General features: G+C 50.4%; 1 protein-coding gene across 2 annotated transcripts in view; it reads left to right on the top strand.

Annotated features, from left to right (window-relative positions):
* DESI2 (desumoylating isopeptidase 2) overlaps positions 1-19,889 on the top strand; it is a 51,021-nt gene extending 31,132 nt beyond the window's left edge. For both annotated transcript variants that reach the window (XM_045796223.2, XM_045796232.2), the window contains 3 exons: positions 309-402; positions 2,464-2,605; positions 10,168-19,889. In XM_045796223.2, coding sequence (XP_045652179.1) covers positions 309-402; positions 2,464-2,605; positions 10,168-10,410 — 479 coding nt within the window. In that variant the 3' untranslated portion in view covers positions 10,411-19,889. The remainder of the gene's footprint in view (positions 1-308; positions 403-2,463; positions 2,606-10,167) is intronic.
* Positions 19,890-20,133: the final 244 nt, after the last annotated feature.

The following is a 20,133-nucleotide window of genomic DNA, read 5'->3' as shown; positions in this document are numbered from 1 at the left end:
CCACTTAGTTTGGCACAATCGTGAGGCAGAGAGCCCGCGTTCACCCGTGAGTGTTAGTCACTCTGCTCTCACCAGCATACGCGAAATACAGGATCACCTTTGAGTGTCTTTCGTTACGAGTTTCAGGCCTTTTGTATCAACTGTTGTGTACAAGTAACAGCTGAATGAGATGTTTGTGAAAGTTATTGGTAACCTGGAAAATATTTAGATGGTATCATTATTATCCTCATCATTTTTTAAAGCTAATTCAGCATTCTGATTAAGTTTTGTGTGATAAATACTAAAAATCATGAGTTTTCTCTTTTCAGAATTTGCTTATGGTGGCCATCCTTACCCCTTTTCTGGAATATTTGAAATTTCCCCAGGAAATGCTTCTGAACTAGGAGAAACATTTAAATTTAAGTAAGTAGGGAGGACAATTTTTATTACACTGTCTTAGGTGCTAAAGCGTGTTTTCAGGCATACAGAATTCATTCTGTAGATGAAAATCTAGGAAGTTAAAATGTTTCTTTAATGTTGTTTTAGTTGCTGACACTTTATTTAAAATTGAATCTATCTGAAGTTGTATAAACATGGGAATTCGGCCAGATGTGCCTTAAATAACCTAGTCTGTTGCTTTTACTCAAGACCCATGTAAGTTATCTCATGTACTTTGAAAATGTTCTTACTTTGGTATAACTTGGGTTCTGGTTTAGAAGGTTCATATGTAGTGATTGCTTCCCCTCGACCTCCCATGCAGGGGGGAGATGGAAGACGGTCTTCTTGCGGCCTACCCAACACTGTTACAAATACCTTCATTTTTCAGGTGGTAGCTACCCTTGTGAGCAGAGCATATAGGGCTGTTGACTCTGTAAACAGTCTCACCTGTATGTTTCAGCTGTACACCTGAAACTAATGTGACATTGGGTGTCAACACAAATTTTAAAAAGTTAAAAATTTTAAAAATAAAATGGCGTGAAGAGAAAAAAAATGGTCGATAGGGAGAGAGAGCGTGTGAGCAGGGGGAGGGGCAGAGGGAGAAAGAATCCCAAGCAGGCTCCTCAGTCAGCATGGAGCCTGACGCGGGGCTCGATCTCACGACCCTGAGATCATGACCTGAGCTGAAATCAAGAGTCAGAATGCTTAACTGACTGAGCTGCCCAGGTGCCCCATTCAGTAGGATTTTTTTTTTTTTAATCTTTTCATTTTTCCCAATGAAAGGGACACGTTATACATTTGAAATAACTGAATAGTTGGTTAACTGAGAAATTGTTATTAACAGGTGCTTATATTACATGTTTTGATAAACTAGAATACTCTGGAGCCTTCTGAGTAGTCAAAAGCACTGAGAATTTAAATGCGTAATAATCAGATTTCCATTTCTTAATTAAGTTTTGTATTTGAAGAGATATTTAGAACCTTAGGCTCAAAGAGCCTTAAAGAAACTTTTGGGCCTCTGATCGTTAACTTGCCAAGTAAAAAGTAGTGAAATGAGGTTGTACCCTTGAAATTCAGGATAGGACTACACTTTTTTTTTTTTTTTTTTTTTTTAGATTTTATTTATTTATTTGACAGAGCACAAGTAGGCAGAGTGGCAGGCGGCTCCCCACTGAGCAGGGAGCCCGATGCGGGGTTCGATCCCAGGACCCTGGGATCATGACCTGAGCCAAAGTCAGATGCTTAACCGACTGAGCCACTCAGACATCCCAAGGCTACACACTTTTATCACTACCAAGTTAATGGTTTTCTTGGCGTATCGCTGATTTGCTATAATACCATCCTGAATCTATTCCTTAGGTTTCCCTTTTAACAGGACTACTAGATGAAAGGATTTTCTAAGTATTTTCAGTTTTCTTAGATGCCTAACTTGTATCTGACTAAAGTTCTACTTTCTATTGGATAATGTCTGTTGCATTTCCAGGGTAGTAGTTCGGGGTCAGGTGGAGGGTATTTATTTTTTTAATTGGGGGGGTTTTTTAATTGGTTGGTTTTATAACGCTGTAAAAAAAAAAAAAAAAAAAGCTGTTTGGTAGTCCGGCTCACAGTGGCACAGAAGCAGGTGACGCAGAAGACTATTGCTGAGTGAGATCGTGGCCGGCTCTTTGATGCCAGTATAATTGGGCAAAGTATTGGCCGCATGGATCTGGTTCTCTGATTACCCGACTGCTTACACAGTGCTTGTAAAAATAACACATGGCTACATTTTCAATATACGACACACTGTTTCATAAAGAAAATGAGCAGGTTTGCATTTGTAGGATTCAGAGGTAACATACCTAGGAGTTCCTTGCAGAAAAGTAGAAACTCAGGAGAAAGTTTAGAAGTATCTCGTTTACCTTTTAGTTGTATCACATGAACTCGGCTTTGTTACGCCGGTCAGAATATTCCTGGGAATAAGCAAGTCTTTGAACAAGTTCTTTAGAAAAATACTTAAAACTCACACAGTCATGTTTGTTTCTCTCCTCTTTCTTTTTGTTCTTCAAGAGAAGCTGTAGTTTTAGGGAGCACGGACTTCCTGGAGGATGACATCGAGAAGATCGTGGAAGAGCTGGGGAAAGAGTACAAGGGCAACGCCTACCACCTGATGCATAAGAACTGCAATCACTTCTCCTCGGCGCTGTCGGAGGTGAGTGGCTTTCTCCTCAGACCCCTCGGGCAGAGCACGTGCGCCGGCGTCCTCGCCGTCCGGCTGTTCGCAGCCCCTTGTCTCCTCCGTGCGTTCCCGATCCTTCCTGTTGGGGAGAGCGCGGTGTGGTGTCTTGTCTGGATGAGCTCTCCGAGGTCGGCGCGCTTTCAGACCGTGGCCCGGTCACGACGTGGCCGTGGGTGGAGTCCACACAGATAGTCGCCTCCTCGGATTGCGCTTTTGTCACCGCCTGGAACGTGCGCTTGAGAGAAACTAACGCCTGAGCGACGGCTGCCTCTCAGCCGCGAGATTCCTCTTTTCCTGTTTTAATTGCTGTTGTGAATTTGTTTCCTGGCTCTTAAAACGATTAGTAAGTCGTTCGTTTTGCTGCTCTGGAAATTTCGTTCTGCCAGCTTACACACGGGCGCTTGTTTGCCTTCCCAGTCTGGACTCCCAAGCGGGAGACTAGATCCGAATCGTAGGGCCTGCAGACAGAAAAGGGAGGGAAGAAATCACAAGATTAGGAAATAAGGTCGAGAGAATTAACTAGCACCCGAGGAGCTTCCCAGCTCCCCGACTCTGGGCGGCTGGAGGGGGGCGGCGTTGGGCCCCGCAGGACTCGGACGGCAGGCAGAACAGACGGGGCTGCCGGCTCGGTGGCCTGTGCACGGGTGCCCGGCTCCCTGGCCCTGTCCCCTGGCTCCGTGGCTTCCGCAGCACGGCTCTCGGACAGGCCCGCGGTGGGCGCGCCGTGCTTCCCGGAGGATGTGTCCGGCACCCGCAGCACGGACGACTCGTGATTCACATCGTCTGCACCCCGCCGCGGGGCACAGAGTCGGCATCTTCGTGTTCGCCTGAGCCCCGATGGTTCGTGCGGGCGTGGAAGCCGGAGGAGCGCCAGCAGTGCACACGCGCATCCCGTAGAGGTCACTGGCTGCCTTTCCGGAACGAGAGAAGGTGGTTCGGTCCTTCCTGACCCCACGTGTAGGCAGTGCAGCCAGAGAGCCGTAGGAGCCTAGGATGTTAAAGTCGGCAGCGATAGTAGCCGCACCCAGTCCAGTCGCCTCGTTCGACAGACAAGGTGGCTGTGCGCTCATCCAGGGTATGGAGGAGCTGTCGGGCCGCCGTCCGCTGTGACAGGGGAAGCTACCTGCGGAATTGGGAATGGTCGACCTGGCCCTGGAGACCTGGCGTGCTGGAAACCCTGGCTGTTTCAGCCGCGCTGCCGGTGTGAGGGGGACGAAGTGCAGCCCAGGTGACACGTGAGGTCTGTCCTCTCCTCCAGGCAGGAAAAGCCCCCCGAATTCCCAAAGCTGAGTTTTGGGGCAGCCAAAAATGCTAAACTTTTGTGTTGCTCTCTCCTCCAAGTGGGAGGGAACATGATTAAAACGTTTGCAGACTTGAGCCCAGTAAGGAGGGGAGCAGGGGGGACACCGCAGTAATTCTCTAGCTGCTGCTTGCCGAAGCATCCCCGCCCTGTCCCAGCTGGGATCCCCCCAGACGGCTGTAACCTCTGTCATGGCCAGGTTCACTGCTGTGAGAGTGGGAGTAACTTCACAATGAGGGAAGAATTGTATTTTGTGATTGTTGCATCTATGGACATAGGATAGGAATTAGTATAAAACGTTTTGTGCATGTAATTTTATAGAGGATACAGGGATCGTCTCTCGTGGGGAATGCCGCAGAGAGAAAGTGTTAAGGGGCACAACTTCCTTGCTTTTTACATCCATACAGTGGATGGAGTTTAAGTCTTTCGATGATGGAAAGAAAATGTGTCTCCACAGCTGAGATTTTTACTATGATTTTTGCCTCTTGCAGTCTCTGGAGAAAGGGAGACAACATTCAAAGAGAGACCATTTACAGGTGGACTTCAGAGTGTTAAAAAGCAGTTTTTAGATACTAATGAGCTCTTGGAAAATCAGATATCCGACCTATCCGGGCTGCTGATTTTCCGGCCCAACATACATATTTTGTAATGGGTTTTAAAAAAGGGCTTAGGGAAACTTTGCATGTTGCTTGAACTTAGAAACATGGCTCCCTGGCCTTGCAGCATCCCGGCTTTACTCCTGCCAAAGAAAAGCCCTGGCCTTTTTTTGAAATCCTGAATTCACAGTCCTGATTGCCTGGGCTTGACTCGTAGGCTGAAACCCAGCGCTGTCTGCTACCCTCTCTGCTAAACTGAAAGGTAGAGACTCAGGAAACGGGACTTCTCCTTGGGGACCGTTGCAGGGCAGGACACTATCTGTGGAGCCCTACGCTGTGAAAGCCTTACGGACCTTGACCGACCCGTCTGGGTTACTTGCGTGTGCCGCCAGGAAAGGGCTTTTTCTCGCCAGGACCGGCTGCGTTGAGCTGCTTGTCAGCTCCAGGTTTCCAGTACAGGGACTTACTGAATCCCTAACCAGTGATTCTTGCCAAAACTCCAAGTGGGGGAAAGCACATCACCAGGACTGTGAGCCCCCGCCCGCTTCCGACGTGTCTGGCTCCCGGGGTCACGACTGTGGCTTAGTTGCGGGGGCAGCCGGGGGTTGGCAGCCAGACTGGCCCCCTCCCGCTTCCCACCACGCATGCCTTAGCAAGGCTGTGCAGTCACCAGATGCAGCTGTCCGCAGACGTGGGGTAGTCTTCTCCAAGCTGTTTGCTAGGTAAATGGTCAGGGTAGAGGGAGCGGCTGGCTGTATAAACCCATTTTGAAATTTTCTGAAAATTTCTGAAAATTTCAGGATTTTATCCTGACAAATCCCTAACATGATGTGCCCGTCTAGTTCAGTTACATAAAAATATTTCCAGTAAGAACTCTTTGTCCCTTTTTTGTCCATCCTTCCCAGACCAAAAAAGGGCTGGATGAGAGCAGGGGATAATTTTTACAATGTGAAGTTAGGATTGCTAAATGGCACACACTGATTGCGTAACAACAACAAACAAAACCCCAAACCCTGGCACCTAGGGAGAAAGGGCGTGGGGGCGTAATAACCTTTGCTTTCCAACGCTGCACCTTCCCTTGTCCTAAAGAAACACGTTGCATTCTGCCTTTCTGAGCTGCTGCAAGTACTTTGGATCCGGCGGGCTGCTGCCCTGTGCCTACACTCGCCACACATGACACCGCGCACATCTTCCATGCTCATGAGGCCGATAACCTGGCGTCATGGACACACAGAACTGTTTGGATCTGACCATCTCTAGGCAGACCCTCTGAAACCAAGCTTCAGCCAGTTTTCCAGGCTAGATTGGAAACCCTCGGGCAGAAGCCCTGTCTTCATCCATTTAGGTGGCTGGAACACGAGCACAGACCCCGGGGGGCTTCTCAACAACAGACCTTTACTTCTCACCATCCTGGAGGCTGGGAAGGCCAAGATCAAGGCTCTGGCAGATTCAGCATCTGGTGAGGTCTGCTCCCTGGGTCACAGGCTGCTGCTTGCCCTGGCCTCAGGTGGCAGGAGGAGTGAGGGGCTCTCACATTCCTGGTTAGCACCCTAATCCTGTTCGTGAGGGCTTGGCCCTCATGCCCTGACCACCACCCCGAGGCCCCCCTTCCTCACACTATCATGTCGCAGGTTAAGATTTCAGCACACCAACTTGGAGGGGACAGAAATCTCCGGTCTAAAGCAACCCCATGGTGCTCACTCCCAGAGAGAAAGCAAGTTGGGTGGGGGCCTTGTAACCTGGACCGCCTGACCCGTGTGCCCTGTTTGGGGTGTCCTAACATCATAAACTGACTTTCTAGGGGTACCCACAGGCCCTCTGGGGTTTTACTTGTGCGTGTACCCTGTCATGACGTTGCCTCAACCCTGAAAACCTTTGAGGCTGACGTCAGGTTACTGGCCAGAGTTGCTCTGATCCTAAATGATGTGTCCGGCCAGGTAAAGAAGGTTCACATGAAAACACGGTGGCCGCCACCTGGCTTTTTAAAGTCAACCTTGATGGTTAGTGGGATTTGTTTTAACTGTCTAAGGCCAGGAACCGTAAAGGGTGTAACTGAAACCAGTACTTCAGGTTGGTCTCACGCTCCTGCATGGGGCCCTTTGATAATATTTGCTATAACAGCAGCTTGGCCAAGTTTGGAGGCTGGGGGGTGCTGTGTAAAAAAAAGAGCTAAAACAGGCCAGAGGCCGCTGTCCTTATAAAGGCCTGCTTCTCCGAGGGGGGCTTTGGATGGCATCTGAGAACTTGATTTTCAGGATGGAGGGTGGCTGGCTGTGCCTGACCTGTTTGTATGAACAGTGTGATTTCTGTGAAACACCTGCTTAGATGCTGGGGGATCTAACAGCTTGGTACGTGCTGAGGAGCGGGTGGCTACCCGCACGACGTGGCCCCAGTAAGACTCTGGATGCTGGGTGTCTAGTAACCGTCCTTAGTGGGCATTTCACACGTGTTGTCCCCGCTCCTTCATGGGGTCATTAAGTGTATCCTGTGTGAGTCTGCTGGGAGAGGCACTCTGAAAGCTTGTGCTTGGTTTCCTCTGGACTTTGCGTCCTCTTGCCTGTCGTAGGTCATGGCTGTGGACGCAGCCGTGTGCCCAGTCCTGTGGCCCTCTCGGCCAGTCATCGTCTAACTGGAGGTGGTCTCGGGGACCGCTTGCGCAGCTCAGTAGCAGTCTCCAAAGGTGATCAAGAGTTGTTGTTTTTCTTTCGGTGTCATGAATTTCCCCTCCTCCCCAGATTTAAAAAATCTCAAACAATCTAACTTATACCTAGAGGAACTAGAAAAGAACAAACAAAGCCCGAGGTTAGTAGGAAGAAGGAAGTAATAAAGATCAGAGTCGAAATAAATGAAATACAGACTAAAAAGAAAGCAAAAGGATCAATGAAACTAAGGGCTGGTTCTTTGAAAAGATAAGCAAAATTGACAAACCTTTAGCTTGACTCACCAAGAAAAAAAGAGGCAGGGCTCAAATCAAAAATGAAACAAGTAACGACGGACACAGCAGAAATACGAAGGATCGTAAGAGAGACACTGTGAGCAGATTGGACAACCAAGAAGAGATGGACAAATTCCTAGAAACATACCATGTTCTGAGGCTGAATGATAAGGAAATAGAAAATCGACTAGACCTGTTAGTACTAAGGAGATTGAATCAAAAACCTCCCAGCAAACAAAAGTCCAAGACCAGACAGCTTGACTGGTGAATTCTAAGACATTCAAGGATTTAATACCTAACCTCAAACTTCTCCCAAAAAAAAAAAAAGGAGGGAACACTTCCAAACTCATTCTACAAGGCCAGCATCACCCCGATACCAAAACCAGACAAGGACACCACAAAAAAAGAAAACCACGTGCCAACACCCCTGGTGAACAGAGATGCAGGAATCCTCGACAGGACATCGGCAAACCAGACTCAGCAGCACGCTAAGCAGATTCTACACCAGGATCGAGTGCGGCTTTTCCCGGGGATGCAGCGGTGCTTCCGCGTTTGCAGATCAGTCAGGGCGATACACCACGTGAACAAAATGAAAGATACAAATCATATGATCGTCTCATAGATGCAGAAAAGCATTTGACAAAATCCAGCATCCACTTATGATAAAACTCTCAATGAAGCAGGTAGAGAGGGAACGTACCTCAACATAATAAAGGCCGACAGTGACAGGTCCACAGCTCACGTCATCCTCAGTGGGGGAAGATCAGGGGTGGCCGCTTGGGCCGTTCCACACAGCGCTGTAACGGATCACCCTGGGCATACGTCTCTTCATACCTAGGCAGTGTGTGTCGGGGGTGAATTTCTAAAAGGGGAATTATCGGTTGAAGCCTAAATGCAAAAGTAATTTTGCCAATAAACCGCTACCCGCCCTAAGAAATATGTTTTACATCATGAGGCAGTATACACACACGTACGCGTCCTGCGTTCAAACCAGTGTCGCAGCCAGCCCTCCTATCTGTAACCCAGTTCATTTTGAAAATTCAGGTCACAATGCTGAATGACTCACGAATGGGCCTGGACTCGAAGTTTCGAGATGTTGGCTTGGCGGAGGACCAGCACGCTTCTGCGAGGGCCAGAGTGGGAGGGGGGGGCTATAAGCTGGGGGACTGGTCACAGACTGGACTCCGCCATTGAGAGCTCAGCCCACAGGTGTGGCCGTGCCCCAGCACAAATCCATCTACCCACCATAGAAACAGGAGGCTATAGTTGACAGTACCGTGTTCTGGGCTGATGAGGCCACACCACCAGGGCTTGGGAGGAAGTAGCTTATTGAGTAAAACCAGGACTTGGGAGGTAGGCTGAAGGAAGTGAATAGTCAACAGAGGCCGGACGCTACCTGGATACTCTTCACCACCACTTCTGTGCTTAACCTGCAAATATGCACATACCCCCGCCCCCCGAACGTGTCTTGGGTGTAAAATACAACCTAATACTTGTTTGCCTGGGTTTCGTAGGGTGGAGAGATGGGAGTGGTATCGTGGAAGGTCATGGCTCGGCTTTCCCCCAGATCGAGTTCACGGACGCCTTTCTCTAAAAAAATTTTTTAAGATTTTATTTGAGAGAGCACGAGTGGAGGGACAGAGGGAGAGGGAGAAGCAGGCTCCTCACTGAGCAGGGAGCCTGACGTGGGGCTCGAACCCAGGACCCCGAGGTCACGACCTAAGCTGAAGGCAGACGCTTAACCCACTGAGCCACCCACGAGCCCCTCTCAGATATTTTAAGTACTCTCTATCTCTCTGTGCTGCCCAGCCACGTGATCCAGTTTGGTCAAAACATGCCACATTCCCTCAAGTGAGACCACTTGCCCCGTGGTTAAGACAGAGACGTCGTATTTAAAGGAAATGTAGTCTTTGTCAGGTAAGGCTAACCCTTTAGAGAGAAAAGGTATTTTGCTTAATTACGGGTACTGGTTTATTTACATTTTAGCTAATTTTTGGACATAAGATATTTTGACACCTTTTTCCCAAGTCATCCGCTAAGATCAGATGGCCTGATCCTAATCTGTGATGTGACCAGAGGCAAAATCGCCAAGGGGTTTTGGGGACCGGGGAGCACAGGCCCAGAAAGCCCAGTGTTGTTGTCTGGGGACGGGCAAGAGGGTTAAGAAAGAAAGTTCGTTGTGGAAGACCCAGTTGTTACTATCTGAGATAGGCGGGCCATGCTTGTGGCTCTGGAGTCCTAAAGACAGGGTCAGGGCAGGAAGTGGGCAGAGAGCCACACACCATCAACCGTGGGGACCCCCCTGGCTCCCCGTCTGCCACTGCCACCGCCAGCAGAGCCTGCAGATGAGAGGCCAGCTGGGGGTTCCGGCCGCGTCCAGAGCACGGCCCCACCCCTGCCACGGACTCCCAAAGCCAGGTGTGCACCTGGGGAGACATTTCCTTCTGGAAGGATACGAGCCCCTGGGGAGAAGTGGGTCGGGGACAGAAGTCACAGGGTAGATAGGGATGCAGAAAGCGGGCCGCTTGAACAAGGCTCCGCAGAGAGGAAGGGATGGGGCTGCCGGGAGGGCCCAGGCTCCGGAGGTGGGTGCCCCATGTCCGCAGAGGCCCGGAGGCCACGTTTCCGGGGCGCCCCCCCCCCGGCACCGGACCAGGCCCACCTCAGTGCCCTCACCTAACACGACACCCTCTCTGGTCTGTAGATTCTCTGCGGGAAGGAGATCCCTCGCTGGATCAACCGGCTGGCCTACTTCAGCTCGTGTATACCCTTCCTGCAGAGCTGCCTCCCGAAGGAGTGGCTCACGCCCGCCGCGCTGCAGTCCAGCGTCAGCCAGGAGCTGCGGGACGAGCTGGAGGAGGCCGAGGACGCCGCTGCCGCCGCCGTGGCCACCTCCGTGGCCAGCGCCGCTGCCGGCCCCCGGCCCGGGCGCCACACAAAACTGTAAACGTGGCCAAAGTCACACCCTCAGAGCTGTCCCTGACCGTGGACTGTCAGCGAGAGAGAAGTAAAAGAGTAAGCGTCCTCTGGACATTCGTATGCAAAGACGGCTCTCCCCAAACCCGTTTTTCAGCTCAGGATTATATTTGTAATCAAAAGAATCACTTGGCGCAGGAGGGAGAACTTTGTATGAAGCTGCCCTCTGGTTTTTTTAACCCACTTGTAAATTCGGATTTACTTCTGTTTTATACGAGCTCTGTTAAGTTATGTTTACAGTATTTTGTATCGCTGTTTACAAATCTCGCACAGACTCCTGCCGCGGTGAGAGGGGAAAACCTTCTGGCTTCGCAGCGAGGCGGGTCGTCTTTGTGCACGTTGACCGTTGCCGGCGGGCACGCTGGGCACACCGGAGGCACTGGGGCGGTCAGAGGCCCCGCCACCCGCTCGAGAATGGTCTTTTAGGTGGTCTTTTAGGTTGGTGTTTGGTTTTGTTCACGTTCGGGACGCGGAGGGGAAGGAGCCCCCGCGGCCAAGGGCGACGGCTCCCCGGGCTCCCCCAGGTCCGGGGGGCTTGCATCCCGAATCCCGGTCCACCCCAGCAGGCTGGCCCCTTCCTGCGTCCGTCTGTAGTTACGATGGTTTCCGTTCAAGATAGTCTTGCTAGTCACTAAGGAGTATTTTTGCACACTTGTTGGGGGCTTCACCTTAATTTTCATACATCCCGCTGCCCTCCTCCCTGCACCGGGTGTGACGACAGGGTAGGAAGACCTAAGTGGCAGCCATCTGAGTCGTGGCGTGAGTTGACATTCAACTGCTTTCTAACTGTTCAGGCTGCCTTTTTATACGAGACCTTGAAAACTGGAGTCTGAAGTAACACTCTCCGTAAAGCGAATCATTCAATATTCTGCCATTCTTTGTACCATTTCAGACAGAGTGTTGGTGTCCGTTGGCTTGTGATGGGAGTAGCGTCCCCTCATCGTCGAAAACCGAGTCTCATTGACTTTTTGTTGAAAGATACTCGTGTCTCTTAAAATTCATCTTTTTCTGTTCTCTCCAGTGTGTCTCTTCCAGAACGTACTCTGAGCAAGAAATTGTCAACCGCAGATAAGTCCTCATTAGCAAGGACTCTGTCTGCTCAAATCTACTCCCAGTTTGACCCTTGGATGTAAGAGCCAAGTCATTACATGTCAGATTCAGTTTTTCTGCCTTAAGAATGAATGTCCTCCGTAGAGTATTGGATGCAGCACATAAATTACCCGAGGCAGCGGCTTGAGCTTTATGGAGAGCGCAGTCTTACAGGCACCTGCTTCTGTTTAAACTTCGAGATTGGATTGTTTGCTATTGCTCTTTGTAAAGATACATATCTTTCAGTAAAGGACATTTTTAACTTTTCCATCAGCTGATTTGGATTCATTTTCTCAACTGAAGCACACCCTGTTCCTAGGGAAACCAAACCTTGGGTTAGAAGCTTTGACCCGAGGAAAACGAAGCCACTTAACCTACTTTATGCTTTTGACTGTTCTGTTTCTGTAGAGGAAAGCCTTGACAGTTCTGGCCTCCGTTCTTTGGAGGGTGCAGAGCCCTCGTTTAAGAGAGATGACAGAAGGAAGAAGGGAGTGTATGATCTTTGCGAGAAGTCGACTTGGTTCAGGCCTAAAAGGGAGATTGAGACTAAAACAGTAAGACTCTGGCCGTGTGTCTGTTCCCCCAGCGGAGGGTCCGGGTACCAAAGCAGGTTAGTGGGAAGCGTCTGAGGTGGTCCGCTTGGGATGTTTTCTGAACAACGCGGTGGGTGGCAGTTGTTTCTCATCCCCTGAGATACACATGGTTTTAGTGTGTGCTGCTGACCCACGTAAAGGAGTGGCCGTCCGTTAGACCCATCTTGGTGAATAGCCAGGAACACCCCGTCTCTGCTGATCCGGAATCCAGCCCCTCAGCACACAATTGATTTCACCATTGTTCTGTTGTATTTACTTTCATCTGCGGCATTTGGCGTGAAAAATAGTGTGAAGGGGCTTGGTAAAAATAAATAGTGGCCTGACGCCATTTATCATCCTAGTGATCAGCAGATAACATTTTGGGGGTGAGATTGCTTGCAATCCAGTTGTACTTGAGGTTGAAAAAGAAAGAAATGTCATTACTTTAGAAAAATCTCATTTAAACCAGTTCCCGTCTGTAGTTCAGAGTTGAGGTTGGACTTCCTGGACTAGCATTTAACCAGCTTTTCCTTGCCCTTGCCGGGAAAGAATTGTGTTCTCAGCCTGATCTCTGTTCAGAAAAATCCAGTCACTAAGAGACACGTGACATGACGGAGTCAGGGATGTCTTTGTACTTGTAACCAAGCGAAACACATTTCTGATGATGGGTTGGACAGTGACAGAATGTGAGAGGGTCAGAAGCTACTGGTTGGTTGGTTTTCAGTGCCCTTGGGTTGGTTGGTTGGTTGGTTGGTTGGTTGGTTGGTTTTGTTGACCCTAAGAAGGGGCATCGGCTTTGGAAAGCGGCCTCTGGAATTGTAGGAGGTGGCATCGAGGGAGCCTCCACTGGAGGCCTGGACCCCAGCCAGCCGCTGCTGTGGCCACGGCAGTAGTGCAGTTCCCTTCACCAGCGTCTGCACAGAGCGGCCGGTGGGCGCCATGGTGCGTAGCGGAGAGTCCACACTCCACACAGCTGCGCAGCTCCGGGTCCCTGGCTTCTCTCCATCACAAAACGGGTAGAAACACATTCACTGCTTCAGGGCTCGAATCCGTGTGTCTTCTTATGGCTCCATTTCTGCGAGAATCTCAGTCGTTTCGATACGTGCTGTGTTTCCTTCGGGTTCTGTTCGGCAAGCCGACCATGCTGCCGTCGCGTGTTCTTCCCTTCCGTGTGGTCGCAGGGTGCGGCTCAGCGATTAGACTCGCCTTGTCTACGCAGTCGATACACATCTTCACTGTCCGAGAGGTGTTACAGCTGTTAAAGAATCTTCATGAACCTGAAGATAATTTCTTGTGAAGTTGAATGCATATGTACTGTCATTCATAGTGTTTATATTAAAAAAAATACCAGGAATTTCACTTTTGCTACCTTGATATAGCATTGGGCTATCATGTTAACAACATTGAAATACATCGATTTATTAAAAAAATACTTTTATAAGAAATGTTTTCTAGTGCTTTCTGACGACAGCCGTGACGTATTTGTGTTGGAGGGTGGGCGGTGACCCTTAAAACGCGAGGCCCGCATCTGCTCTGTGGATGCGGGCGGCCCTCTTGTACGAACCCTCGCACTGACTCGCGTGCTCGCTCTTGAGCCCAAGTCCGCGGGCCAGGTGCATAGCTTCCAGAGCATAAGCACACTCCTCACGGCGGCGGCGGGTGTCCTCCCCGGCTCCCGGGCCGTGAAGCAGGCTGGGAGGGGAGACGCGTCCTCTGCTGTCCACCCTGAGTGCAGGGGAGGGCCCGCAGGGGGGCGCCCCCGCCGCACGTGCGCGCGCACCCCCATCTTGGAGCATCAAGCACGCAGGAGCCAGGCTGATGGGACCCCGTTTCCTAGAAACCTGTTCGCGTCTGTGCAGCACCTCCAGCCTGACCCTTCCCCTCTCGGCTTCTTGTACCAGCCGAGTAGCGTTTCCGCCACTAACTCGAGAAGGTCTCTTGAGTTAAGTGTTGTTAAAATAAGAGCTCGCGGTCCACTCCCTGCTAAGAGGGAACGACGGACAAGGCGTTTGTCCTCCCCTCAAGCGCAGGAGCCAAAGGGAACCCCCCCCACACGCTGACTAGGGTCCTAACAGGCTCTAATGAGTTGGTCACACACTCAGATCTGGTCAAGCACTGGCCTTGCCTGCGGAGAAGACGCCAAATACACGGACACGCAGTAGCCTTTTCTTTTGCCCGTTATCCGCCTGAGGTTCTCATCGCCCGATCCTGCCCTTGTTCGAGTGTGTGGAAATCTGTGCTATAAAGATGAGTGGCTTCGTGCCGCTAGTAAAGAGGTAGCAGACGCGGGCGGCTCTGACTTCCTCACGGACTGTGAGCCCAGGGAACTTCTGAGCCCTCTCGAACTCATCCCTTTGCTCCTGTCCCCAAAACGAACGTCTCCAAACGAACCTTGACCCTGCACACGGCAGTGGGCACATTTCCTTCTAGTCAAGGCCAAGGGGAGCGCTAGTGAGAGCTAAGACAATCCTTCTCTCAGCTTGGTCATGGAGACGTGTTTCCAGAGACTGGACGGACACACCGGGTGATTCACGTGGGCATTTAGGTCAGAGAAGCCCTGCTCTGTCCGTTCCATGCGGCTCGAGCCTTCTCTGCCCACAGAAATGACAATTCCTAGACGCGGTGACTGGCAGGCAGCCTGTCCTGTGTCATTCACACGACGTCTGAAGGACCTGGCGGTTGACTCCCTCCAGAATTCAGTAGAGGTGTGGTAGGATTTCCTGAATGTCCCCTGGGCTTGACCGAATCCGTATAAAACCTCGAGCATTCCAGTAAACCGGGAGTGTAAACTTGACCCCGCTGGAGCTGCCGCGAGGCGTAGTGACCTGGAAGCCCCTGAAGCACGCACTGGGACTCGGGACTGTCCTTTGAGCCGTTGCCCGCCTGCCTGTGAGAGGCCCCCAGGACCACACCCATTTCAGGCCGTCCCTCGGCAGTGGTCCCTGGAAGTCCAAGCTCTTGGGCCACCCTTGCTCAGTCTGCACCCCCAGCCACACCGAACATGCCTGGCCACTCATCCCTGCCGGGACCCTTCCAGTGGGACTCCCCGTCTGCAACAGGCAAGCGCCCCATAGCCTCCACCTCTTCGAATGTCTGCTGCCCTCTGCTTCCTCTGAAACCCAGCTGTCCCCTGCAGGTGCACACCCCCAGAGTGTGTCCCCCCAGCTGCCACTGCACCTTCCACATACTTCCTCCTTCTCCCTCCCAAACCGCCAGCTCTGCTGAGCTCGTGCTCCCCAGTGCTCCCAGCTGCTCCCTCGGCTCTCCCTCCTCCTGCCTGTCTTCTCCTCCACCCTATTCTTGTCCTCATTCATTCCCAGGGACTCTGCTCACACAGATGACCCATCCTGTCCCCTCGCCCTGTGTTTCTCCCCGGGGCTCTGTTGGCCCTGGGGTTGGACAGTCCCTCCTGCTAGACAGTCCTGCCCCCTCCACAGTCATTGCCACATCAAAAGTCCCCACACATTTCACCCCCAGGAGGTAGGCATTGGGACCCTGGTTGAGAACCACTGTCAGTGTCCCCGCCCCACTTGACCTGCACTCGAACCTTGGACATGTTGCTACCGTGACTGACCCTCTGCTAAATCTTCTCCTTGAGCGTCTCTGGCCACCAGCCCGTGTGGCTCCGGCGCCCTTGCAGTCCACTGTCTGACGCTCTGGGTGACACCATGCCCGCTGTCACTTCAGATCTCCCCTGTGTCTTCACATGTCAGCTGAGAACCCGCCATGTGCTTCTTCCAGCATGGAGACCGCGAAGACAGGTGGCCCCGTCTTAGGAAAACCCAGTGCTCCCTCCTCTGTGCTCCTCCTCTACTTTCACACGCAACATTCCACATCCCACACGCCTGGTCACCATGTGTGTGTGGGAGGGATCCCCACACCAAGCAATCCTGTGTCCTGATTTAACTCTGTTCTGACGCTGTTGTCTACCTGGAGGTGGTGGCAGGCCCCCCGGGGTCAGGGCTCAGCTGCCAGTCACAAGTGGTAGGTCCCAGGTGACCACAGCCTCTGTCTGACTTGGCTACACATCACAGGTTCCCACGACCCGTGTCTTGAGTCCAAGTTTGCTCTGTTTGCTAGAGCTGTATTTGCCGTATTTGCTGTATTTGCCGTATTTGCCAGAACAGCTCACAGAACTCAGGAAACACATTTACCAGCTGACTAGAGGACACGATGAAGGACATGATGAACAGTGAGATGAAGAGATACACAGGGCGAGGTCTGGGGGGGTCCCAAGCGCGGGAAATCTGTCCCCATGGAACCGGGGTGTGTCACCCTCTCGCACGTGGAAGTGTCTACCCCCTGGAGGCTCCCCAAACCCTGTGCCATCAGGATTTTTATGGAGGAGTCTTCAGGCAGGACCGACCAGTACCTCCATGTCCAGCCCCTCCCCCTCTCTGGATAAGTGGGGGTGTGGGGGGTGAAAATTCTAAGCTTCTAATCATCTCTTGGCCTTTCAGGTGACCAGCCCCCATCCAGGAGCCCATGCAGGGTCGCCTCAGTAGAAGTGGGGATGCTCCTAGTGCTGTCTCCACGTCGGGATGGACAGGGGTTTCGGGCGCCCCGTGCCGCCTGTTAACTCACAACGTCCAGTTTCCCAGTCTGCAAACACCTGAGTTTGAACCCGGAGCCACTGTCCCTGTCACAGTGGGAGAAGGGCTCTCACTGTCCCCAGAGGCCAATCCCGCCCTTGGCCCTGGACCCCCTCGCCCCCCCATCTGCCAAGTACTTTCTCCAACTTGATCCCTCCCCCCACTCAAAACACCGATCTCCCTTTCTCCACTGCATCATTTCTGTCTGTCAGCATAAAATATGTTCCGTGTTTCTCAGCTAAAACCGAAAACCGAAAACAAACCTTGCCTGGACCCCCTCGTCTGTAACAGCACCCCATTTCCCTATTTCTCTCCCCAACATAAGTTCCTACACCTTCACGTCCCATTCATTCTTTCAAACAGCATCTTTGTTGCAGAATTTATATACAAAGGAATATAGAGGATGCGTGTATACACTTTAAAAAATAGTAAAGTGGGGCGCCTGGGGGAGCTCAGTCAGTTAAGCGTCTGTCTTCAGCTCAGGTCATGATCCCGGGGTCCTGGGGTCCTAGGATCAAGTCCCCACATTGGGCTCCCTGCTCAGCAGGGAGCCTTGCCCCCCCCGACGCCCTTCCCCCTGCTTGTGCTCTCCCTCTCCCTCTCTCTCTCTGACAAATAATCTTTTAAAATAAATGAAAATAAAAAATAGTAAAGTGAGCACCTCCCTGTACGCACCACCCAGCTTAAAAAATAGAACAGGTGCAGGTCCCCAGAAGGGCCATCCAGCTTCTCACCCCGGGGATGCCGCCGTCCTGAGCTGTGCCCCTCATCCCTGTGCTTTTCTGGATGGTTTTTACCCCGCATAGCCATCCCGAGACAGTATGTTGTTTGGTTTTACTTACTTCAGAACGTTATATAAATGGAACCCCACTGTATGTGTTATCCTGTGATTTTTTTAAAATTCCGTATATTTGTTTAATTCACGCACATGAATGTGTGTAGTGATCATTCGTTTTCCCTGCTGTGTAGTATTCTGTCATAGACCTAGGCCACGGTTTTATTTATAGATTCTACTCTTAATGGACATCTGGGCCATATCTGGTGTATTGCTACTGGGAGCAGTGCTTCTATGAATATTATAACGCACGTCTCCCGCTGCTCGTGCAAACATTTCTCTCCGAGTGGGATCGCGAGGTTGTCGGGAGTGTGCCTGCTCAACTATGCTAACGTAGAAAAAGCAAGGCCCTCTTCTTACTACACTTTTATTAAATAAAATCCTCTCTCCGGCTGCTATTCAAACAGCTGCACGGGATAGCTGGTTTTTATAATGTCATATAATGGAATTTCAGAGCCCGGCCTTTAAAAATGTTTTTTCATTATTAACTGAAAGGAGTCAGAGGTGAGAACTGTATCCTGTTCCCACACAGCCATCGAGAAGGAAAACACTCAAAGCACAACAGTAGTTCAAAGAATCCGATTGGCCGATTAGCGTGGTTTGAAGAACTTACCGCAGAATGTCTTGTTCCAAGTGGACACGTGCGAACATTCACCACTGTTTGCAACTCTGAGAAGCAGGGCCTGGTTAGAGGCCCACACTTTAGAACTTGTTGCCGTGTCCCGTGCAGAAAGCCACCATGTGAGTGTGACTTCAAGCACACGGCATTTGTCAGCTGCCTGTCTTACGTGATAATTCACTGGCCTGAGTGTAATGTTGCAAGTGGCATCTCAGTGTTCCTCAAGGTTACTTCCCTGCCACGTGCATTTTGGAGAAACCAGAGCCCCTGCTAGATACATTATTATTTTTTTAAGATTTTTATTTATTTATTTGACAGAGAGATAGCCAGCGAGAGAGGGACCACAAGCAGGGGGAGCGGGAGCCCGATGCGGGGCTCTATTCCAGGACTCTGGGATCACGCCCTGAGCCAAAGGCAGATGCTTAACGACTGAGCCACCCAGCCGCCCCTGCTAGATACATTATGAACAAACCAGCTAAAAGTTCTTGTGCCACCTTGTCGGCACTGGGTCATCAAAACCGTTTTCCAAAGCGGCTGTGACACTGTCCTCTCCCCCCAGCAGCCGGTTCTCGCTCCCACTGCTCCACACCCTTGCCGGTACCCGATACCGACTGGCTCTCCGGGCTGGCCGACCTGGCAAGTGCAAACTGGCACCTCGTGTGTTTTGCTCTGCATTTTCCTGATTATTAATGGGATTGAGAATCTTAAATGTTTCTGGGCTAAGTACTAATGTCTCCTTTTCTGTGAAATGTCTGTCCCACCCTTTGTCTACTTTTATGTTATATGTCTTCTTGCTGATTTGTAGGAAATATTAACATATTCTGGCTACTATTCTTGGACAGTTCTATGTATTACAAATATATTCTCCCACCTGGAGACTTCTCCTTTCACTGTCTTTAAGGTGTGTTTGGACAAACAGGTTCATTTTAAAGTAGTCAAAAATATCAGTATTTTTTTCTATGGTAAATATTTTTTGTGTCTTAAGACTTCATCTGTCCCCTTAGATCATAAAGACATAAAGATATTTTCCTACATTTTCTTCTAAATGTTTTACTGTTTCCTTTATGCATCTGTCTTCAATCTATCCAGAATTGTATGTTGTATGCTTGCTTTTGTGAGGTTGAGACCCAGTCTGTTTTTCCGTGTGGATAACCGCTCGCGCTAGTGCGACACGCCCAGCAGCCGGTCCGCCGCCCGCTGATGTGCTGTCTCCGTTTTCTGTAACTCAGGTTTCCGTGCACCGATGAGTCTCCTTCTGGGCTCTCTGGTCCCACCGGTCTATTTACCATCTGCAGACCAGTGATACACCACCCAAACTAAGCCTCAGCACATGGAAATGCAAGTCTCCCCAACTACTGAAGGAGTGATCTGGTTATTCTTGGCCGTTTTCCATATAAATTTCAGAATCAGCTTCACAAATCACACACACACACACACACGATTGAAATTCCATTGAATTTATATGTCAACTTGTAAAGAACCAACATTTTAATGACATTGAGTCTATCCAAGAACGTGATATATGACTCCATGGACACTGATTTTTAACAACCCTTGGAAAGGTTTATAGTTTTTTCCATAAAGGGCTTTCATACATTTTGTTAGATTTATGCCTTATATATTTTTTTGCTACTGTAAATATCTTTTATTTCTTAATTATAGTTTCAGACCCATTGTTCCTCATATGTAAAAATGCAATTGACATTTTTCTCATTTTTTTAAAAAACTGGTTTTTTTTTTTAAGATTTTAAGTAATCTCTACACCCAGTATGGGGCTGAAACTAACAACCCTGAGATCGAGTCACATGCTCCACCGACTGAGCCAGCCGGGGGCCCTGATAGATTTTTTTTTTTTAGAGAGAGTGCAAGCGATGGGGAGGGGCCGAGGGAGAGTGAGAGAGAGAATTTTAAGCAGGCTCCACGCTCAGCGCAGATCCCGACCCAGGGCTCGATCCCAGGACCCTGAGACCATGACCTGAGCCGAAAT

This window comes from Ursus americanus, chromosome 2 (genome assembly GCF_024610735.1).
Source record: "Ursus americanus isolate L20-20 chromosome 2, mUrsAme1.1.p, whole genome shotgun sequence".
Lineage (NCBI taxonomy): Eukaryota > Metazoa > Chordata > Mammalia > Carnivora > Ursidae > Ursus > Ursus americanus.
The sequence above is the reverse complement of the archived record's forward strand: the minus strand, read 5'-3'. Positions and strand labels throughout refer to the sequence as shown.